We start from the raw sequence: 24,893 nt of genomic DNA, 5'->3' as shown, positions 1-24,893 counted from the left end.
ATCGCATCCCGGCTGGCAGCGGAATCGCAGCGCCCCGGGTCAGAGGACGTGACCGGAGCGCTGCCGCGGGGAGAGTGAAGCGAGCGCTCCGGGGAGGAGCGGGGACCCGGAGCGCTCGGCGTAACAGCTGTCCTTGGAGGGATCTGTCTTTGCTTCACTTCGTGTTGCCAGGAGCTGCTGCCGAGTCTCGCCCATCTAGAGTTTTATGCCTACACCATTGTTGTACTTGGTCGCAGTACAACCAACATCGGTGAGCAATATTGTACCCGATTATCTTACAGTATCACACTAGGAGCGCTGTCTCCCTTTGTCTATAGTTGGGTGAGAGAACAGTCAGATAAAATTGAATTTGGTTACTCACTCGAATTTGATGAGATCAGTATAGATGAGTGGAGGGCACAAGGTAGTGAGAACCAATGCCCATACCGGTGTGTTTTGTGCCATTTGTCCCCACCAGTTTTCTGTTAACATGGACTGTGGAATAGAGAAGTAATATCATTACTTACTTACTATCATTTGACATTACTGGGGGTTGCCCACCCTGTGATTTGCTTATTTTTACTGGACTCTTTTATTGTTCAATCTGGAGAACCCTTTAAATGGACTGCAACTGGGAGGTTTTACTTTAGAATTGCATCTGTATGTCCAATTGTGTATATAGATTAATAGAGCAGAGGGACCTCAAAGTAAAAACCAAAAGGGGTTCTCCTAGAACTGGTTCACTCCACTCCTATATTCCAGGATAAAAGGGCAAGTGTAGTGTCCCAGTACAGCTTCTACACACTAGAGAATTGTTGGAGCATTTCTGGCTATATAACATGTTTATCAGGTACTGGAGACTCTTGTAAGTGCATTTCTTTGCATTGCACTTTATTTCATGCACTTAATATGTCTCACATTGCTGCATCTTATGCCCTGCTGAATAGTAATTTGGTCACTTGTCATATCCTTACCAATAATTACAATTTATAAAAGAATAGTGTAGCTCACTCATTGGGAAAATATACCTGAGGTGAACTGGTGTTACCTTCACCCAAAGGTCTATAGAATGCAGAAAAAATATAGTTGATAAGACAACTAAAAACCAGTCCTCAAGGTATATGTAAAGGTAAAGTAAAGAATAGAGAGTGATCCAGATATCAATTAAATCAATGTATTTATTAGAAAGTATAAGGTGGTCACTGGTGTCCAATGTCCCTGCAGGGCCCTTGGATGGGACACAAAACACAGCATACTGATAAAATTAGAATAGAACAGTATATTAAAAATAAAAATAATTAATAAATAGAGAAAACTTGCATGTATGCTTCAGTATCGTATAATATTAAAATCAATACTGTAAATGTGCTTTCACTGCTCGGTTAGTCAAATGTCTATTAAAAGAACAAAAAGAGAGAAATTCCAATAGCTGGATATGCTATGCTGACAGCGGATTATCCTGTATTTTAACAGTCACAGTAAATAGCCTTTCAATGCTATGTATCCAGTATTGGTGATACAGTTTCAATATACGATGTGTCCGCCGTTGGTGGTACAGTGTTGCAAACTGTATCACTGATGAAAAGAATAGGGAGAATAACAGACTCCGGTGCACAGCACCACTCACCACCCTTGTGACTTGGGACCACAGCCTCTTCACTGCTACTCTATGCGCGAGTAAGCGCCTGATTTTATCATTACGCTGTGTTTTGTGTCCCATGCAAGGGCCCTGCAGGGACATTGGACACCAGTGACCACCTTATACTTTCTAATAAATACATTGATTTAATTGATATCTGGATCACTCTCTATTCTTTACTTTACATATACCTTGAGGACTGGTTTTTAGTTGTCTTATCAAGTATATATTTTCTGCAATAATTACAATTGTTTGTCCAACGTTTCCCTCCTGGGGAAATGGGAGGACCTAAGCCTGTTAGAAGGAGTTCTTGCCTGTTCTTCACCAGAGCCACATGTGTGCTTTACTTTACCTAAGGAGGTCCTGTTTAATGGTCCTAGGTTTGCTAATGCTTGGCATACCTTACCTTACCCCATGTCCCTTCTCTAGTCTACAATCAAGCTGCTGTTCCTGATCCCTCTTCTAGTCCACACTGTGAAGATACGTTCTACTACATTTCAGCCCCAAGAGGAAGAATTCTATCTCTCAAGAGAGGAAAAGTTGCAGATCCTCTCTTCCCCACACCAATATCTTGCAGACCAAACGGTCGGGTCAGTGGTGCCTGTGAACCCTGACATCTGCTCATACATCTGCAATAGACATTTCACTAGCATATGCTAAAAGCACTTAAAGTTTTCTAAATTCAGCAAGTTCTAAGTTGCTAGAAAAGCGCTTGATCAAAGGACAGTGACCAAATCTCTATTTCCTGACTCCTGAGCTGTACCATTTTACGCTGCATTCAATTAACTGTGTTTCCCTGCAATTGCAAATGAAGGTCAGTAAAGTTTATTAAGTGTGTCATGGAATTCCAGCGTCAGCGCACTCACTGGATTGGTACCCCTCTGTCATGTGGCATCCTCATCAATATTAAATATTATTTTTTTTTTTCTAATAAATCCAGTTCCAAGTGCCTTTACTGGGTAGTTGATCGCTCTATATTGGAATTATGTTCTCTTACCTGAACACCATCCTGTGCAAAGAAATTACGTGCATCAGCCTCATAAGCCAGCTGCAGGCATGTGGCACCACCCCAGACAGGCGAGCGTCGCACCAGTAACTTGAATGCCCTGTTCTCACTATTTCTATAACACTCATTAAACACACCTGTAACAATGAGAGATATATTTATATCATACAGTCCTGTATTCAGAATTGTCAGCCTCAAGCATTTACAATATGTCTAGGGGGACCAGAGGGGGGGCCAGAGGTGAATTGGGGGTAGGTAAGTAATACTTCCCCCCCCTATTAGAGCATATATTATACAAAATGCAGCAATACTTCTGTAAGCTCAGTTGACTTCTATAGGAGTGGCAACCCAATACAAGCTCCAATGTTCACACCTTTGTGGTTGTCATTTTCTAGTTTAGCCAAAAAAACATGATAATAACAATGCCCAATCAGAGCTGAAGGCATCATACCGTGTAGAGACGCACCCAACACAAGAGAAATGGCAGCCTCTAATGGGAATATATCACCTATATTGTTTTCCTGATTAGAAGCAGATAATAAAATGTGTTATTTTTTTTGTTTAATCTGTTTCTATTTTTTGATTGTCATTTCTCTTCCCTTTTGTGTACATTGTTATGGGGGCTGCCATCTGGCCTGAGCTGTTTTAACAGCATTTAGAGATATTCTTAACAGAAGCACACATGGAGATAGACAACAATAGACAGGACTGGTGGACTGGCCCCATTTAGATGAATTTAAAGGGGTACGCCACTGCTCAGCATTTGGAACAAACTGTTCCTAATGCTGGAGCCGGCGCTGGAGCTTGTGAGCTCATAACCCCGTCCCCTCTTGATGTCACACCACGCCCCCTCAATGCAAGTCTATGGGAGGGAGAATGACAGCCGTCACGCCCCGTCACATAGCCTTACATTGAGGGGGGCATGGCTATGACGTCACGAGCTCCCGGCTCCAGCATTCGGAACAGTTTGTTCCAAACGCTGAGCATCGGAATATCCCTTTAAATACGCTATTGAGCATTTTCTGTGAACTTTTCAGAGGTCACTCTATTGGCGGAAGCATGTTCAGCTAAGTTTTAGCCCTAGTGGCCAGAAGGGAAACTGTAGGATCCCAGGAATATGTGGTGAGCTACAGGGTGTGAGGTGGGGTGTAAGGGGCAGATGGTGTTGCCCAGGGGTAGATGGTATTAACCCCTTCGTGTTCGTGATGCCAGGGCATGATTTAACCGTAATCACCCGAAGGTAGCACAGCTAGTTCTAGGTTAGGCCGGGGCAAATAATAGTGCAAGGCCAGGTGAAGGTTAAAGGTAGCTTTTACTGAGGTAGACAGATGGTAAAGTCTATACAGTTCGGCCAGGATCCCAGAGAGGTGACCAGTAACACAGGGTACCTCACAGCTTGCTGGGACTTGCAGTGACTTGAGAGACTATAGGTGCAGGCCATGCTGACTACAATAGAATTGACTTAACTGAAGATGATGACAGATGATAAAGACGACTTGACTTACTGACTTGTGGCTGCAATTTAGACACTGATCCTGAGACGTCTGGACTGGACTGAACCTCAGCAGGAAAGAAACACAAGAGAAAGATTGCAGCTCCTCCCTATCTTATAAAGGGGGGGCTGTGCAAGGAGCCCATAGGCTACCTGTGGGTCACCTGGTCACCTGGTGCTCTCTGGGTAACAAACATATGACTTAAACATGTGACAAACATTATCATGTGACCAACATCAAAGGACCTTTTCACTTAATATACAACCTATTCACATTATGGGGGAACACTGCAGGAGAGCCCTGAGGATGTACAGGGACTCTACCTGACAGGACTGTAGGAGCATATCCCATACTGGGACACCACACAAACAAACACCAAAAATTATTTAAAAATTATGGTTAAAAAGGTACCAATGGATAGGGATAAGTGTAAGATCACGTGGGGTCTGACCACTGGGACCCCTGCAATCTCCTGAACTGGTGCCCGCTATCTGCTCGGGTTGGCACATGCTCCATTCACTCTCTATGAGAGTGCCAAAGAGACCAGAGTGCTCAGAGAGACAGGGCCCATTCAGGAGATAGGGGAGCATTGTGGTTCTAGCTGTTGGACTCTGTGATCTGACACTTATCCCCTATCCTGTGGACAAATTCCCTTATAACTTAATATAAGCTCAATTCATAACCGATGTATGATGTTAGGGACCCACCTTGTACAGATGGCTGTGACATGGCTACCGGGCTTGCACTTTATGATCATCAAGTATACTAACAACCTGTTAGTTTAGTACATTTTGCTGAGAAGCTAAGGATCACGTGCAAGATGTAAATGTGTGACCATGTCTGCGTTTAATCTATTGAATTCACGTTGCAGTTGGTCCCGACTGCTATTAGCTGCAATTAGCGATCAGACTGTTGTCCGGCATTAACCCTTTAGATGCCACAATCAAAGTCGATCACTGCGTCCTAAAGTACAATAATTCAGTTGCTGGTTGCTTAGGGAAGCTGATCGGGACCACCACATGAAAATCATGGGGTGCCAATCAGCTGAAATGTCGGACAAAGGGTCCCTACCTGCCTCTGTGCCTTTGATTGGTATTCCAATTGTGCAGACAGCTTCGGCAGCCTGTAGTATTGGAGCGCTGATAACACTGATCAATGCTGTGCTATGTTCAGTGTTTGCAATCAAAAGCTAACAGTCTTCTTTAGGGACTAAAAAATTGTGGGGGGAAAATAAGTCCCTCCCCAAATAAAAGTTTAAATCATAATAAACATAATTGATATTGCCACATGCAAAACTGTCAGAACTATTAAAATAAAATGTTATATTGAAGCCAATTTGGGAATTGCGAAAACGTAAAAAAAATACCAAAGTCCAGAATTGCTGAAAAAATAAAAATAATATATATATAACGAATACAAGTATTTAATAAAACAGACAGGTTAGAAGAGCTGAAAGAAGCTCTTAAAAATGTAATAAAAATTGGGATTACCTATTGCTAGATGTTCAAACTTTTCAGCTAGTTCTTTGTGGGAAAGCTCCTTCAGCAATTTTGAAGCAGCGAGTGCTGAGGTCACAGCTTCTGTTCCCTGCAAAGAGAACCAAATGGAGAAAGAGAAAATGTAATGTAGTCAGTCCAAAGATGTAACTGAAAATTACAATAAATTTTTGCCCAGAATTAGGCCTGTATCCTATTCCATGAACCCATACTTTCCCAGAATAGCAACTGGCCTATATTCCTGCTAAAGGTCCTGTGAGGCAGTGACAGAAATGGTGGTTGGGATTGCTATATTTCCCCAGGGTAACTTTCATATGTAGCTACTAGTGTTGAGCGGCATAGGCCATATTCGAATTCACGATATTTCTCGAATATATGGAGGAATATTTGTCATATATTCGCTAAATTCGCATATTCGTAATATTCAAGTTTTTTTCGCATAGGCGAAAATTCGAATATGTGAAAATTTGCATATGTGAAAATGTATGAACTTTATATGTATGTTTCTAATCTCAGACAACTGTATTTGCATCATTCTCATTGGCCCACAAGCTAAAAAAAGGGAGGGATCAATATTCGCGAATATTCGCATATGCGAATATTCGCATTTGCAAATATTCGCCCGGAGGTCTCACACAGTAGTATTAGAGCCTTCTTTAGACCACACAAGCTGGAAGCAGAGAGGGATGATCACTGTGATGTGTACTGTGAAAAAAAAAGCGAATATTCGTAATTTCAAATATATAGTGCGATATTCCCGAATAAAATTCGAATTGCGAATATTGGCGAGCAACACTAGTAGCTACCAGGTTTGAGGAAGTGCATATCTCACTCAGGGAAAGCTGGATGAGATATGAGAAATCCAGGAAAAGTTGAATCCCTAGCAGACAATAGCTGCTGAGGACTTTGATAAAGCTTGTCTTTGGGCCTTGATTTTTTAAGAAATGAAAGGTTGTGGTTCTCAGGTAGGTAGTGAGTTTTCAGTGTTGCCAAAGTCAGCACAGGTGCTGAAAACAGCTGGTTAATGGGTTTTAAAACAAGGTATAATGTACAGGCTGAGACTGTGAGGCTCCAATACCTCTGAGTTAATAATGATGTCTGCAACCTCAAAATGTTCCATTTTGGAGTCTATGAGTGACACATTCGAGAACTGATTTGTTGGTTGACTAGTAGTAAGTAGGTAAAGGCTGTATTTTTGTTTGCTAAAAAAAAAAAAAAAAAAAAAACAACAACAACAGGAGAAGCTCTGTTTAACCCTTTAAGGATACAGCTAATCTGGGCCTTGAGGACACAGCTGTTACGCCGAGCGCTCCGGGTCCCCGTTCCTCCCCGGAGCGCTCGCCTCATCTTCGTTGTTGCAGCGCCCCGGTCAGATCCACTGACCGGGTGCGCTGCGGTCCCGCCTTCAGCCGGGATGCGATTCGCGATGCGGATAGCGCCCGCTCGCGATGCGCACCCCGGCCCCCGTACCTGACTCGCTCTCCCTCGGTCCTGTCCCGGCGCGCGCGGCCCCGCTCCCTAGGGCGCGCGCGCGCCGGGTCTCTGCGATTTAAAGGGCCAGTGCACCAATGATGGTGCCTGGCCCAATCTTCCCAATTTACTTAATTGGCTCCCACCTGTGCACTTCCCTATATCACCTCACTTCCCCTGCACTCCCTGGCCGGATCTTGTTGCACTTGTGCCTAGTGAAAGCGTTCCCTTGTCTGTTCCTAGTCCGTGTTCCTGACCTCCTGCCGTTGCCCCTGACTACGATCCTTGCCGCCTGCCCCCGACCTTCTGCTACGTCCGACCTTGCTTCTGCCTACTCCCTTGTACCGCGCCTGTCATCAGCAGTCAGAGAGGTGAGCCGTTGCTAGTGGATACGACCTGGTCACTACCGCCGCAGCAAGACCATCCCGCTTTGCGGCGGGCTCTGGTGAAAACCTGTAGTGGCTTAGAACCGGTCCACTAGCGCGGTCCTCGCCATCCCTCTCTGGCACAGAGGATCCACTACCTGCCAGCCGGCATCGTGACAGTAGATCCGGCCATGGATCCCGCTGAAGTTCCTCTGCCAGTTGTCGCTGACCTCACCACGGTGGCCGCCCAGCAAGCCCGACAGATCGCCCTTCTAACCCGTCAGCTGTCGGAAATGTCCACCATTTCGCACCAACTTCAGTCGCAACTTCTCCAGCAATCTTCTCCTCCGCCAGCTCCTGCACCTCCTCCGCAGCGAGTGGCCACTCCTAGCCTCCGCCTGTCCTTGCCGGACAAATTTAATGGGGACTCTAAGTATTGCCGTGGCTTTCTTTCGCAATGTTCCCAGCACTTGGAGATGATGTCGGACCAGTTTCCTACTGAAAGGTCTAAGGTGGCTTTCGTGTTCTGCCTTCTGTCTGGAAAAGCCCTGTCATGGGCCGCACCGCTCTGGGACCGCAAGGACCCCGTCACTGCCTCTGTACACTCCTTCTTCTCGGAAATTCGAAGTGTCTTTGAGGAACCTGCCCGAGCTTCTTCAGCCGAGATTGCCCTGCTGAACCTGGCCCAGGGTGTTTCTTCCGTTGGCGAGTACGCCATTCAGTTCCGTGCTCTTGCTTACGAGTTGTCCTGGAATAGTGAGGTTCTCTGCGCGACCTTTAAAAAAGGCCTATCCAGCAACATTAAAGATGTTCTGGCCGCACGAGAGACTCCTGCTGACCTACATGAACTCATTCATCTAGCCACTCGCATTGACATGCGTTCTTCCGGATGGCGTCTGGAGCTCCGCCTGGATATGGACTTTGTTCGCACGAAGCGTTTTTTCTCTCCGGCTCCTCTCTCCTCCGGTCCTCTGCAATCTGTTCCTGTGCTTCCCGCCGCGGAGGCTATGCAAGTTGACCGGTCTTGCTTGACACCTCAAGAGAGGACACGACGCCGCATGGAGAATCTTTGCCTGTACTATGCCGGTACCGAACACTTCCTGAAGGATTGTCCTATCCGTCCTCCCCGCCTGGAAAGACGTACGCTGACTCCGCACAAAGGTGACACAGTTCTTGATGTCAACTCTGCTTCTCCACGCCTTACTGTGCCTGTGCGGATATCTGCCTCTACCTTCTCCTTCTCTACTATGCTCTTCTTGGATTCCGGATCTGCAGGAAAAATTTTTTTGGCCTCTCTCATCAACAGGTTCTACGTTCCTGTGACCAGTCTCGCCAGACCCCTCTACATCTATTGTTTTTACAATAAAAGATTGGACTGTCTCGTACGTTTCCACACAGAACCCCTCCTAAATTGCATCGGACCTCATCACGGAAAAATTGAGTTTTTTTTCCTCAGGTTCTTTGGCCCCAAGAAGAGGGGGAGACCCAAGGGGGGGGGTACTGTTACGCCGAGCGCTCCGGGTCCCCGTTCCTCCCCGGAGCGCTCGCCTCATCTTCGTTGTTGCAGCGCCCCGGTCAGATCCACTGACCGGGTGCGCTGCGGTCCCGCCTTCAGCCGGGATGCGATTCGCGATGCGGATAGCGCCCGCTCGCGATGCGCACCCCGGCCCCCGTACCTGACTCGCTCTCCCTCGGTCCTGTCCCGGCGCGCGCGGCCCCGCTCCCTAGGGCGCGCGCGCGCCGGGTCTCTGCGATTTAAAGGGCCAGTGCACCAATGATGGTGCCTGGCCCAATCTTCCCAATTTACTTAATTGGCTCCCACCTGTGCACTTCCCTATATCACCTCACTTCCCTTGCACTCCCTGGCCGGATCTTGTTGCACTTGTGCCTAGTGAAAGCGTTCCCTTGTCTGTTCCTAGTCCGTGTTCCTGACCTCCTGCCGTTGCCCCTGACTACGATCCTTGCCGCCTGCCCCCGACCTTCTGCTACGTCCGACCTTGCTTCTGCCTACTCCCTTGTACCGCGCCTGTCATCAGCAGTCAGAGAGGTGAGCCGTTGCTAGTGGATACGACCTGGTCACTACCGCCGCAGCAAGACCATCCCGCTTTGCGGCGGGCTCTGGTGAAAACCTGTAGTGGCTTAGAACCGGTCCACTAGCGCGGTCCTCGCCATCCCTCTCTGGCACAGAGGATCCACTACCTGCCAGCCGGCATCGTGACAACAGCCAAGTAGAATTTTAGCGTTTTCGCCTTTTTAAGGGCCAGATTCTATTTTTCCATCCACAGAGCCATATTGGGGCTTGTTTTTTGCATTACCAATTCTAGTTTGTAACAACAACTTTCATTTTACCACAACATGTACGGCACAAGTCAAAAAAAAATTGTGGGAGAAAATTGGAAAAAAGCATTTTTTTTTAAATGTTGGGGGATTTTGTTTTTACACAGTGCACTTTACAGTAAAAATGACATGTTATCTTTATTTTTTAGGTTAATATGTTTAAAACGATGCCCATCTTTACATGTTTATCTGGTACTGTACTACATTTTAGAAAAAGTATGAAAATAAATATGTTATAAAACTGCCTTATTCTTATTCCTATTACTTTCTTATTTTTCAATATAAAGGGCTGTATCATTTTTTGCACCGTGATCTGTAGTTTCTATTGGTACCACTTTTGCGGATGTAGGACTTTTTGATAATTTTTTTATTGCATATTTTCTGGGATGTTTTTTTCCCCTTTTTGATAAAATGTAAATAGGGGGTGATTTAATTTTTATTGCTTTTTACTCTTTTCTTTTTTTTACATATTTTAGGTCCTCACAGGGGACTATGTATAGCAATCTTTTGATTGCTTTTACTGTTTAGCGCTATGCATTGGCTGGCTTCTTGTATGGCCAGCCAAACAGCAGACCATACAAGAGGATCCCTGGAGCGGCTGTGGAGCAAGAAAGCAGAGCTTCAGCCACCTCACATACACTGCAACTGCTTTAGGCGCTGTGATCAGTATTGATCACAGCTTTTGAAGGGTTAATGGCAGACATCAGCGGGATTGCTGATGTCTGCCATTAGCGGAAAGGTTGCAGTTGCTGATAGTAGCAGGGACACGCCATAGCTCCTGCACTTGCTTCATGTTCATGATGTAAATGTACATCATGGTGCACTTAGTCCCAGGGTACCATGCCGTGCATGGGTCCTCTAGGGGTTAAACTCTACTTCTGTGTCCCTGTCTCTGACTGTTGCTATTTTCCTGACTCTGTGGAGCTAATCTTCCACAGTCCCAACAGACTTTAATAAAAAGTCAGCCAAACTTGCCAACCTGTCAGCTGGCTGGCTTTCTAAAGTGTTTGGCGGTCTCTACACTCTGTTTTGACAGATGAAGTTGGGGAGAGAAGAGTCGGACATGTTGGATTTCACCTTCCTGACTTTTGTTTTCAGAGGAATAAGGAGCTGCCAGTGTCCTCTCTCTCTCTTAAAAAATCATGTGAAAGTTTGGCCGTGAAGAAAGTTTGGCCGTTTGTACAGCGAACATTCATCCAACAGCTATTGAAAGTGTATGGGGGCAATATGTGTTAGACAGAAACTGGTTAAAGGTTTGTTATACACGAATCTGGTGAACAATAGTTTAGCTGATGCAACCATATACATTTCATTCCATATTGGTCATTGTTCAAGCTGACCATAAATATTCAGTGATGCTGGGAGGAAGATCAAATTTCTGGGAATGTTCTAGGTACTTTCCTTTACGGAAGATTTATTCATCGAAAAAAGATCTTTCCTGATTGAATTTTTTGACTAACTGTTGGATGACGAACTCAAACACAGGTGACTATAATTTCAATTGATGACATTGTATCATTGATCACCTTAGATGAAAATTTGTTTTTAAATTTCACCCACAAAATTTTTGTTTTAGTTGAAGTTGCCCACTTTTATCAACTTTAATCTGACTATAATCCTAAATCTATGGCATTCCTAGCTAAAGGAATGCCATAGATTTCCAAAATGGCAGACTAAAAGGAGTTAAATGCCCATTTACAATACCATATGTGATGACTGGTTCTGCCAGAACCCATAGGGTTAATGCTTTCTAACCCTGTTGTTATTTTGTTGCTGAGACTATGCCTTTGTGCTTCTGGGTGTGGTTCAGCTTTTTGAGCCAATTAGAACCCTCCTGCTAGCTGCACAGGGATATATAAGGAAGTCTTTCTTAGTCCTGCCTTGCCTGTGAAAGTTCTTGTGACTGTAACTAGCTATCTCTGTACTTATATTGTTTATTCTGGTTCTGTTACTTTTTGGCTTGGCTTTCGACTACCCTTTGGCTCTCTGTTATTGTACTCCGTTCCCTCCTGCTGTTCCCGACCTTTGTCAGTTTTTGTAGTTTATTGTTTTGACCAGTGACTGTCCATAACTTATTTAGGAAGGGACTGGCACCGTGGTTGTGGACCCGCTTCCTAGGGTGGGTACACAAGTAGGCAGGGACAGAGAGAGTGGACAAGTTCAGGGCTGTACTCTATCACTGCCCGACGTGACACCATAGTAGCACATCTAGGTAATAAAAGGGGATCCTCATTTGTAACAACCATTTATCAGATGGAATAGACACAGGCTACAAAGAGCTTTTATCTCTGAAAGATCTAATTTACTTCAATGGGCCTTATTTAATGCTTCATTTGATAGTGCTGTAGGGTAAATGGACACTTACTGCCAGGTCCCCTCAACAATTGCAGCTGATCACTTTGGGTTGCCAAATCAGGAGACCTTATGTTCACCCTGTTGTTGGAAGCCCTTCTGACAAAAAGAGATTGCCCACAGCGCATGATCCCTTGTAAGGAACTATGACTTTGGGGTAAGAGAAAACCCTAACTTCAGGCAAACTGCTATTTAAACAATATTCCATTAAGTTTTTTGTTGTAATTTTTTTTATGCTAGTTGATTGTCTCCGCTCATTTCCATAATGCCTATTGAATATTTGAATATTTATGAATACTGTTTATACCTTGGTGTACCCTACTTTCTTTGAGAAAACAGAAGCTGGTTAATGCTTAAACCACATGTTAAACAGTCATTTGGTGAACAATAGTTTCGCTGATGCAGCTATATATATTTTATTCTTTTTTTTGTTGCTATTGTTCATACTGGCCATACATATTCAGTGATGCTGGGTGAAGGAGGAACAATCTTTTTGGGAATGTACTTGGTACTTTCCTTCACAAAAGGATCATTCGTCAATGAAAGATCTTTTGACATTCAAATAAGTAGCTCAAGGAAATGACTAAAAAGCCTGTGCAACCAGCATGACCTCTTCTAGTATTCAAAATCCGTAAAAAATATTCTTTCTCATTACCTAAAGGGTTTATATCTGTACAGGAAACACAAATAGCCCGGTTGACTTTCACAGGCTGAAGTTGCAGGTACCAGAGTCAGGACCAAGAAAGGTAGGTTGAAGTTTCAGGACAGACTGAAATCCCTGTTCCAATTCCAAGAAGGGGCTTAGATGTGCTTTGGCCAGGGCACCACCTCTGTCCAGCACAGAGCCCTGTCTAAGGGGGAGCAGGGAGTTTTTCCAGCCTGGAGTACTCTAGAGGCTTCGAAAAATCTCCTTGACACTTGCCAGCACAGTACTTTTGGCTTAGCTGCTTTTTTTTGGGCTCCATCTGATGACCCCTAGGCTGGAACGACTGACGTCCCTCAGGGTTGAATGCCTCTTTAAAACTTGCCAGCACAGGGAAAAAGCACAGACAGATAAAGTTAAGGTACTCTTGGTACTTTTCATACTACCTAAATACCCTTTCACAGTTTTCATGTTTTTTTTCTATTGACAGATTCCTTTTAAGCCAGATAGCGCACCTTGTTGAATTGAAAATTCAAAGCCATCTCTTTTGAGGATAACCAGTGCACATCAAGCTGAAAATCACAAATAATCCGTAGCACATGACCTGCTTTCCTTGTCAGGTAGACAGCACCAACAAGGGCTAGCCAGTCAGTTAGCTGTGCTTTAGTAGGTTCTGTCTTTCTCAGGTACGGATCAAAAACTCATGGGTGCTGCTAACAACCATCACTAAAATGGTCAGACTACAAACTCACTGTGTTATTCCTAGTGCGGGACTAAGGGATCAGTGAATGACACAGGGATTCTCACTTTGCCGTTCTTTAAATCCATGTGTCATGCCCCACCCTCTCAGTATTATAGTGCATTGGTTGTGCTCAAAGTCTTTCCAGAAAAGGGTTTACCATTTCCCAAAAGTAAGTAGCCATTTCATCACGATTCTGTAGAATGGCCCAAATGAAGAGATCCATCCAGGGGGATGTTGATTTTTTAGTCTCATAGCTTTGATCGATGGGTCTTGAATATCTTTTATTCTGTAGACAAGGAAGCAGAAACAATTTGTGTAAAAATAACATAAAAAGTCTCAAAACATTTTACAAGCCATCTAGTAGTGTGAATGGCAGGGTCAGGAGGGTGTGACTCCCCACCCATGTCTGACTTATGCCCACTAAGACTAAGTTCACATTGCTGTTGTGCTCTGTCATGTTCTGTGTCTATTCTGCTCTTTTTATTTTTTACGTTGAACAACCCTAAAAACAGGTCGAAGCACAACGGACTCTACTGGGTCCTGACGGACCCCATTTACTTGAACGGGGTCAGTCCGAGATTCCATAGTTTACCAGTGTTTAGCAGAGAAAAAAATAGTGCATGCACTATTTTTTTCTCCTCTTAAATCGACTAAACTTCTGACGAACTCCATATAGCGGGGCACGACGGCAATGTGAACTTAGCCTAAGTCTCATTATCACACCCCCTGAGTAGTGTTGAGCGGCATAGGCCATATTCGAATTCGCCATCCTACAGTCTTTTCATCTGCTCTCACTTACCTACTTTCTAAAACCTACAAGAAGAGGTCCCTTTTTTAGATTCCTGTAGCTCTAATTAGTCTATTATACTGGTCATGTTATCATATCTGAACACCTACTTGAGAATACCTTATGCCAAGAAACCTTGCAACATAATTATTTAAGATAACATGTTACTTCATCAGTGACATATATTTGGCATTACTACATACTGCGGAGTTCTTCCTGTAGAAAGATCCTTTGGTATTTCCAAGTACATGTGTATAGAATGGGGCACAGACATCACCCATGAGATCTCGCAGAACTTTGGCCACATCGTAGAGCTTGAAGTAAGGTCGTTTGCCTATAGTGTTCTCCAAGTAGTCCAGGTGTTGCTGCCCTTTGTCAGACTCTCTACGATCATCATGTTTACGCTGGAGTAACTGGTGAAGGACTGTATTATCCTGTACAAGGCTATAAAGCTCCTCCAGCTGGTCATATGTCAGATAATCCACAATGTTCATTCCATTGTCCACAAAGAGTTTTACAAAGCTGGGTTTATTATTCACTAGTGCATCTGTCATTGTGTCTACAAGATCACAAGCCTATAAAGAACAGAGAAAAGTCAATAGTCCAATAAATACAGTATATTCACCATAGAGAACGCAATATAGTACTTGTAAAGGACCTTTAACATGGGCTGATTCTCAGCTAAATGAGTGTTCCTAGGAGCACTTGTTCCCAATAATTGGCCGGTGTAAAAGACTGGCGATCGGTTTATAAATGAGCAAGTGCTTGCAGGTCGCTAATGTCCTTCTATTTAAATTATCATAATTGGCTGCATCTCACCTTGTATAAACAGGTAATGTGTGGCCAACAATGCTGTATTTAAAGGGTCGTGCGAACAATTCAGCAATGGTATGATTGATTGAACCTTGTGAATGATGAGCAAACAACTACCGATCACAGAATATAGGCGGTCATTTTGAAGGTAGCCCTGGCCTGCTTAAAAGGACCTTAACACTTTCTGCTTATGAATGTGAAATCTGGAAGGCACTCTAATTGTGGTTAAAATCTATGAATGTTACTTATATCTAGATCAGTGGTTCCCAACCTGTGTGCTGCAAGATTTACTGTGGCATTCCGGTGAGGAAGATGGCGTCTGGAAGCGCTAAGACCCCTGTGGCATATAACTGCCACAGGTGTCCTAGGGCATTCAAGCTGCATGGTCTCCAGGGGCTTCTGGCCTCTATTGATGCTTCCTGCTGCCACTAGAGGCAGGGAGAGGCAGATTTTTTATGGACGCTCATGATGATGTCATCGTGCACATCCGGTAGGTAAAAAAGCTTATGGCCTGCCTACCCCGTGGTAAAAAAAAAAAAAAATGTCTGAGGTGTGTTCTGAGGTGAAGAAGGTTGGAAAACATTGATCTAGATATATAAAGTTGGATAACAAATACACATAACAATTAGATCTGTTTTTTTTGCTGATTTCACCAGCTAAGTGGGCATTTTTAAATCAATGAGGAGAAGGGAATAATCCAGTTCCACACCAACTAAAATAATAACACACAAACAGTTAGTGGACTGTTAGGGTTTTTCTATAATTGGGGCATTGTGGGTAGTGGGTAGCACATGTGGGGCATTATTACAGAGTTTGGAGCACAGTTGGGAACCTTTAACTTAGCGTGGATATAGTTGGGGCATTATTACTAAGTGGTGTAACAATTGCACATGTGACAGAACTGACATGACTGCAGGTCTGGTACTATTGAGGTACAAGGGGGGGGAAAAAAAGAGAAGCATAGGGGGGATATAAAGGGAAGCATTCTATGTGAAGAGGGCCATCAGCAGCAGTCTATTTGAGGTGGGCAGTGAGAAGCAGTCTATGTGATGGAGTCTATGAAAGAGGTGCCTGATCAAACTGTCCCTCCCTACAAAAAGCCAAGACAAGGAGAAGGTAGGGGATGGAGCCGGCAATAAAAAATGAGCCTGCCCGAGTCACTATCTGACTCCATCCGGCTCATTGAAATGAATGGCATGCGGCACGGTTTTCAAATTCTTCTGCCGACTGCCGTACCTCTGTTAGGATTCCAATGTGTTTTTTATTCCAATGTGTATATTTTACAGCACTCAGGCTAACAACAATACGGTTGCTCAAAATACAGCCATTAAGAGGCTTCAGGTGCAGTGTGAAGTCTGCCTGACTATAATTTAGTAAAATGTATTATAGTAAACAAAAAACAAAAATTTGTAAGAAAATAAGTATTTGTTCAGCCAATCACTGGCCAACACCTTTGCTGACTAGGGCAGCTGAGTAGGGCAGTTCCTGTGGGTGCGGTGTCACAGTACCCAATTAGCAACTGCTCTAGTCTATAGGTTGCCATATGGCCGTAGAATGTATCCTGATAGCAAAATAGTATTCAGTTATCATGAGTTAAACTTGTTTACCCCATTCCCAACCCATGACATACATGTACATCATGGGTCTGGTGGGCAGACATGACAGGGACCCGCGGTTCGGGTTCACGTCGTGACCAGAATATGTCCGCTGCTACCAGCAGCTGACATCTGCCGGTAATGACAGATATCGGAGATCGCACTGATGTTCACCATTTAACTGTTTAAATACTGTGATCTATACAGATCACAGCATTTAAACATTAAATGCTGCTATTCCATGGAGTCTAGTGGTCCCATAGCCCCCCCCCCATTAGAACAGTAGCTTTAATGTAACATTCATGCAACAGGTTTCATTGCGCATTGGCAGCTTCATCAGGCCTGCCTGATGAAGCTGCCCATGCGCAGTGAAACACGTTGCATGAATGTTACATTAAAGCTACTCTTCTGATATATCCACGGATCCATGCATTTTTAAATCTGAACAGCGCTGGGTATCCTGTTAGTTTCTGAAGTCCTTTTATAGTCTATACTAGCTAAAGAGGGACACTACTGTGGCCAGGAGTTAGCTGAGTGGCAATGCACAGGTTGAGTGAATTTGTATTGCATCATACCATCCAGTGTATTTCTCCATTAAACAATTCGGTCTTGGCAATGTCCTCCCTGTTCCAGGCTACTGCTAACTTCAGCTCATCCAAGTATTCTGTGGCTTCCCTGCAACGCATCTTGCATGCTGTAATATACCAGGAAATAAAACAATTTGTATTTAGTATAGATATACATTATATAGGGTAAATAGAAAGACTTTGGCAAAATAGAGGAAATATTGCCTTGCAAGATAAATCCTGATTTTATTACAAGACGGACGCTCACATTCTGCTTTAAATCTTTCATCACTGCTCCAAGCAGCAAAGGGATAAGTTAACATGAAAATTTTTTTTTTATTAGGTGCAGCAGGTAACCAATCATGGTACAGTCCAGGATTTTTGTCACTCTAGGCAATAGTTAATATTGCTGCCCACTTGAATCCGCCCATTGGCTACGCCCTTTGACATGCCCCACCTTACTACTGGGGTCACGCAATGTAACAAGACCCTCCTCATGTAATTAGCTCACTACTGCGGTGACACACTGTAACAAATCTCCTCATGTAATTAGCTTACTACTGGGGTGACACACTGTAACAAACCTCCTCCTTATGTAATCTCCTTACTACTGGGGTGACACACTGTAACAAACCTCCTCCTTATGTAATCTCCTTACTACTGGGGTGACACACTGTAACAAACCTCCTCCTCAAGTAATTAGCTTACTTCTGGGGTGACACACTGTAACAAATCTCTTCCTCATGTAATTATCTTACTACTGGGGTGACACACTGTAATGTGGTGTCCCGGTACCATACCTTGTACCGTACCTTGTGTGCTAAGTCCCCAAAGTCTGAGTTCCTGCATAACGGTAGGATCCACCTAGTGGGATAACCCCTTGTCACCTCTTCCTTCTTTAATTTTATGTTGTTTGATGTATATAATTTATAGATTAATGTATATGTATAGTACTTCCAGTACCTTAGGTCACATGACTACTAAGCCTACTGTTAGGTTAAGCTTAAGGACCTTCCAGGTCACGTGAGTGGGTCACATGATGTACCACAATGCTTTGTGAAGGGACTGACAGTTGGTGGAACCAATAGGCTTTGAGCCTGCCCCCTTGCCATATAAGGGTGCTGTATCCTATGATCGCTCTCTTGGGTTCCGGACTATCAGAGAGAGAGGAGTTCTGTGTATGCCTGCAAGACAAATCTAGGCCTGAAGCCTGCTAACTTCAGCCGAATACAAAACCGTGAGTTCTATTATTACCCTGCATGAGAAGTTGCAGTAAAGTTATTTCCAGTTTACTAAACCTCTGGTTGTGGACAATTCTTTATTCCTCCCTATCGTTCCTGGGATGGGTGGCGGTAGAATATATATATATACTGAGGAAGAACCCGCACCCTGGCATCACAACAGTTAAGGGTTAATCAGACACCCTTTCATCACTGCACAGCTACACCCTACCTACCCTACATCCCCACAAGCTCACTACAGTAACAAATCTCCTCCTCGTGTAATCACCTTACTACTGGGGTGACACACTGTAACAAACCTCGACTTCATGTAATCTCCTTACTACTGGGGTGACACACTGTAACAAACCTCCTCCTCATGTAATCTCCTTACTACTGGGGTGACATACTGTAACAAACCTTCTCCTCATGCTACTAGATGAGCAAGTGGTTTGGATGCTGGTTGTCTAATTTTCTTGTGGCAGGCAGAGCGGCGCCCTCCATCAAGAGGGCGCTCTTGGAGGCTGCCTATTTTGCCTATAGGCAGACCTGGCCCTGTAAATACACTTCCTTTTTCTTTGCTGCTTCACAGCCCTGCCCCCTCAGGATGTGATGGTGGCTATGTCCCCTCCCATAGACTTGCATTAAGGGGGCGGGGCGTGACATCACGAGGGGGTGGGCCGTGATGAAAGCTGGCTCCTGTATTGTGAGTCATCAGGCACGGAGCAAACTTCGACTCTGTGCTGCAGATGACTAGGGGCTGCAGGAGAGATAGGGGATAAGATGTCTAGGGGCAGGAGAACCCCTTTAAGGGCTTGAGGAGTTTGTCTTATCATTTATCTGGACGATGTACTAATTATGACGATTCATTATACCTAATACATCTTCATGCACATTTAAAATCTAGGGTTCCTGATCAATATGGAGAAGTCTGTGTTAATTCCCTAAAAGGAAATAGAATTTTTAGGGTTCCTAATCAACACTCAATCAACCATAATGAGTCTTCCTTCCAGGAAATTGAAGAGAAATACGATCTGTATTGAACAAACAGTTGATATCTCTTCTTCTAGGACTACTTTTTTCTTCCATTTAAGCAATTTTCCTGCACCTCTCCATTACAGAGCACTTCAACGTCTCAAAGCTCAGCATTCGAGAGAGGGACTGGGTTATTTGGACAAAATATCCCTTACCTCGGACACCAAGGAAGCTTCTTTGGTGGCTTCACCATATCCATTCTTGGAACAGGAAAGCCATTTTCAATTCCATGCCAGTACAATATATCAATCGGTTAGGAGGCACCAGATCAAAATTGTTAGCCAACATCGCAAAAGATTTTTGGCATTTTTGTCTGGACAAGGACATTATTTTGAAAGCAGAATATCTTTCAGGTATATCCAACTCCATAGCAGATTGGAACTTTCATCTTTTTTATCAACAACAGCGACTGGAAACTAGATCCTCTTGTTTCCCATCAACTCAATTTTCTATGGGATCCCATTCAACTGGATTTATTTGCATCCCGCCTGAATCGTCAACTTCCTCACTTTTTCAATTGAGATAATCCGTAAATGGGTTCCTCTCAAGAAGGCGCTGGTACACGGGGATAAAGATAAAGTTCTTTATTTGCAACGCGTTTCGATCCCGAACCGGGATCTTCGTCAGGCATATAATACAATAAAATACGGTCATTACTGTTTAATGTTTCCAAAAGAAGAGATTCTGATCCAGCTTGTCCGTCCCATATAAAAAACAGGTCATCAATGTTTTTTATATGGGACGGACAAGCTGGATCAGAATCTCTTCTTTTGGAAACATTAAACAGTAATGACCGTATTTTATTGTATTATATGCCTGACGAAGATCCCGGTTCGGGATCGAAACGCGTTGCAAATAAAGAACTTTATCTTTATCCCCGGGTACCAGCGCCTTCTTGAGAGGAACCCATTTACGGATTATCTCTATTGCTTCTTACCGGACTGAGCGTCACACCGGGCTTGTTCCTCGTGGCAGCGGTTTCCCTTGATCTTCCATACACAGATGCTACTGTAGGTGTTGTGCTCTGAGCGCAACACCAAGGGGTAAGAACCCATCTTTATGTTAACTCTTATCATTGTTAAACGGTCCTCACTAGGGGCGCACCTCCTGTGTTTTTTTCGTTTGTATTAGTCACTTTTTCAATTGGCGTCTCAGGGAACAGATGCATTACTTCAGATCTGGCCCTCAGAAACACTTTACGCTTTTCCACCGTTTGCTTTGATTTCAAGATCACTTCTCTTGACCAGAGCATAGAAATCAACAATAGTTTTGATAACCACATTATGGCCAACTCAGACTTGGTTTTCCCAAATTATTGGGATAGCCATAGACTTATCACGCATCCTTCCGACTCATCATTCCATTCTCCTAGACCCGTCGGGAATACTCATCCTTGCATCTGGCCTACTGTCTCCAGTAGCTTGGTTCATTTCAGGGCAACAGAACCTGATCACAATAAGCTTAGGACATCCTCTTGGATGCATGGGATCGGATCAGCCTGGAAAATTTGGTCTAATTGGTGCATACAAAGGGTTTTGGACTAATTTCTGACTCTTTATTTCTTTCTGACTCTTTTGATTCAAGTAAAGCCTACTGAACCATTATTGTATATCGTTCTGCCATTTCATTTTACCATGCACCGTTACATTCATTACCTTTGGGAAACCATCCATTGGTTTGCAAATTAATGAAAAGTATTAAGTTTAGGAAACCTAATTTACCTAAATTCCAATCTACTTGGGATGTCACAATTGTTCTGGATTTAATAGTTTCATGGGGGACAATGATCTTCTTCCATTGAAGTTATTATCTTTTAAACTTGCAATATTATTATGTCTCATTTCATTCAAGAGAGTCTCAGATGTTTGGGCTCTAGATATTTCTTAGAGATAGTTTTCTCCACAGGGAGTTACGTTTTCTATATGTAAACGTACCAAGACTAATCATTGAACAATCTTTTATCCAGCTTTTCCTTATCAAGAAAACTTGCGTGCTGGTCTCTGTATAAGATCTTATGAGTGAAAAACAGAGTTGTTCGGCATTTTTAATTACTTATTTCGTTTTGCAAACTTCATCTACCTGTTTCTTCTCCAACTTTGGCTGGATGGGTAAGACAAACCATGTCTTTGGTTGGTATTGATAACTCCATTTTTGGAGCTCATTCAACTAGAGATGCAATGTCTACGAAAGTTAGACAGGCAGGAGTTTCCTTAGCAGATATTTTGAAGACTGCTAATTGGTCTTCAGAATCTACTTTCAAAACGTTTTAATTTAGACCTGATCCACACGTTTCTATGGTTTTATTTTAGAGATTTTTTTTTACATCCCATGTGTCTATAATAGCTGAGCTATGATAAGCAGATATGCCATTCAGATACACAGAAAAGCTAGGTGATGATTTCTCACCTTGCGTTTTCATGCTACTGAATGGCATATCTGCTTATAATAGTTCAGCTATTAAAGACAGATTTGACTAAAAGTTATAGGTAAATCTATCTATAATAGCTGAGCTAAGACATGCCATTCAGTAGCATGAAAAATCTAGGTGAGGAATTGTCACACAGCTTTTCTGTGCTCCTTAGTGCCATTTCTGCTTATATTAGTTAAGTTGTTATAGACGGATTTGCCTATAATTTATAGTAAGTTATCCTTCTAGGCTATAAGCGACAATAGCATTCAGGAGCACGGAAAAGCTAGGTGATAATTTCTTACCTAGCTTTTTCATGCTCCTGAATGGCATATCTGCTTATAATAGCTCAGTTATTATAGACACGTTTGCTTAGATGTTATAGACAAATGTGCTTAACCCTTTCCAGCAATTTTTTTTTAAATAAATAAAAACAAAGAAAAATAAACTTTCCCTAATGAAAGTTTGAATGAGCCCCCTTCTCATGTTTTTAAAAAAATATATAAAAGAGAAAAAAAAACGTGTTAAATGTTCAAAATATTAAGATATAATGTTGAGTAGTCATCATGGTCGATGGCCCAATTTGGGTATTGTTGTAATCGTATGGACCTACAGAATAAACCTGTGTAAAGGAAGAGTGGTGCAGTTACCCATAGCAACAAATCAGATTGCATCTTTATTTTTTTTAAAAGGCCTTTGAAAAATGAAAGAAACGACCTGATTGGTTGCCATAGGCAACTGCACTGCTCTTCCTCTACACAGGTTTTGATAAATTTCTCCCAAAGTGTCACTGGTTGCAAAAAGTGCACTGTGTAGAAAGCCCCTCAAAATTGCATTTTTTTTTCAATTTTGTCCCACTATTATTTTTTGTGCATTTCACTGTAGGTTTCATGATAAAAGAAGTGATGTCATTGCAAAGTACAATTGGTGATGCAACAAACAAGGAAAAATAAGAGTTATGTCTATTAGAAGGTGAAGAGAAAAAAACGAAACCCCAAAAATGAAAGGGTTTAAGGCTATAAGCAGCAACGGCATATAGGAGCATGAAAAAGATTGGTGATAACTTTTCACGTGGCTTTTCCATGCTCCTGAATGGCATATCTGCTCATAAGAGATCTGCTATAAGACAGATGTGCCTATAAGCAGATATGCAATTCAGGAACACAGAAAAGCTTGGTGAAATTTCTCACAATTTCTACCTTTTTCGTGCTCCTCAATGGCGTATCTGCTTATATCAGCTCAGCTATTATAAACAGATATGCCATTCAGGAGCATGAAAAAGCTAGGTGTGAAGAGCTTTTCCTTGTGTCTGAATGACATATCTTCTTATAGCTGTACTATTTTATGTGGTGCTGGGTAATTGCTGCACCTAAAATGTTTCCCTACCAATTCTGCAGAAACGATATACGTCTGGAAGGAATCATCACAGCGGTCCGATGGAAATCGGAAGGAATTAAATATTGCCTGTAAGTTCCACAAAGAAATGGCATTACCATTTGGGCACTCTAGATAGGTGGGGTTCACACTTGCGAAAAATGAATGGTTTGCCCTGCCCTCAAATGGTTGTTAGGCTCTTTTTTTCAGCCTTTAACTGACATTTTTGGAGTGGGGCACAACGGGCAATAACGAGTCTCAATGGATCCCATATACTATAATTGGGTCTGTCGGGCGCCGTTATTTTGTAGTGGGACTAGCAGAAGAAAAAGACAGCGCAAGCAGGGGGGGTATGGGGCAAAAAATTTGCTTGCTCGGGGTCCAATCAAAATTAAAGATGGCCCTGACCCAATGGGAGACAAGACCAGAGTCACTGTAGGCCATGATAGCACATCTAGGCCATGCAGGCTGCTGACAGTAACACAAGCAATGTATAGTCTGGCTTTGTGTTGAAAAATGGCTCTTTTGACACTTTATAATCCCAGGAGTGGGACCAGTGGGATGTTCACGTGAGAAGACCTCTTCATGATGTTGCCCACATGGTCTTCAGACAACTCACTGGCTATCATTGCATCTGAGACAAAAGCAGCCTCCATTGCTGTCTTTTTCTGCACCATGATAGCTTTTTAGAATGGTGTCATGAGGTCAATAGAACACTTGTCGCTGGTCTTCTGGCTCATAATCTAGTGTAGTAGAAACGTAGAAATGCATTCTTATTATTTTGTGTAGACACTACTGAATGGATTACTAAGCGCCATTATTCTAATCCACCTGTGCCTCTGTGTACCTCTTGCTGTCATTCCAGTTCAAGGTTTCATGTGGCTGAAAAAAATTGCTTTCAATCTTGCTTTTATACTATTAACCCCTTAATGACCAAGCCCATTTTCACCTTAAGGACCAGGCCAATTTTATTTTTGTGTTTTTGTTTTTCCTCCTCGCCTTCTAAAATCCATAACTCTTTTATATTTCCATCTACAGACCCATATAAGGGCTTGTTTTTTGCGTGACCAATTGTACTTTGTAATGAAACCACATTTTATAAAATGTACGGCAAACCCCCCAAAAAATTTTTTAGGGAGGAAATTTTTATGGAAACCAAAATTTTGCACATTTTGGAGGGTTTTGTTTTCACACTGTACACTTTATGGTAAAAATGACATGTGTTCTTTATTCTGTGGGTCAATACTATTAAAATGATACCCGTGGCTAGATACTTTAATATTTTTGTACCGCTTAAAGAAAATCTAAAACTTTTTGTACAAAATCAGTAATCTAAAATCGCCATATTTTGCCAACCTATAACTTTTTCATTTTTCCGTATATAGGGTGGTATGAGGGCTCATTTTTTGCGCCATCATCTGTACTTTTTTTAGATACCACATTTGCATATGTAAAACTTTTAGATAATTTTTTATTAATTTTTTTTAATAAAATGTGACAAAAAAGCATTATTTTTGGACTTTTTTTTATTTTTTACGTTTACGTCATTCACCGTACGGGATCATTAACATTAT

General features: G+C 42.9%; 1 protein-coding gene across 1 annotated transcript in view; it reads right to left on the bottom strand.

The window, feature by feature from the left end:
* Window positions 1–24,893, bottom strand: part of LOC130293190 (transient receptor potential cation channel subfamily M member 4-like) — a 93,825-nt gene that overhangs the window by 48,075 nt on the left and 20,857 nt on the right. Inside the window, exons 10-15 of the mRNA XM_056541691.1 lie at window positions 17,293–17,411; window positions 14,490–14,884; window positions 13,680–13,791; window positions 5,608–5,704; window positions 2,616–2,761; window positions 362–474 (exon numbers count right to left, since the gene is read on the bottom strand). Coding sequence (XP_056397666.1) covers window positions 362–474; window positions 2,616–2,761; window positions 5,608–5,704; window positions 13,680–13,791; window positions 14,490–14,884; window positions 17,293–17,411 — 982 coding nt within the window. The remainder of the gene's footprint in view (window positions 1–361; window positions 475–2,615; window positions 2,762–5,607; window positions 5,705–13,679; window positions 13,792–14,489; window positions 14,885–17,292; window positions 17,412–24,893) is intronic.

This window comes from Hyla sarda, chromosome 10, assembly GCF_029499605.1.
Source record: "Hyla sarda isolate aHylSar1 chromosome 10, aHylSar1.hap1, whole genome shotgun sequence".
Classification (NCBI taxonomy): Eukaryota; Metazoa; Chordata; class Amphibia; order Anura; family Hylidae; genus Hyla; species Hyla sarda.
The sequence above is the reverse complement of the archived record's forward strand: the minus strand, read 5'-3'. Positions and strand labels throughout refer to the sequence as shown.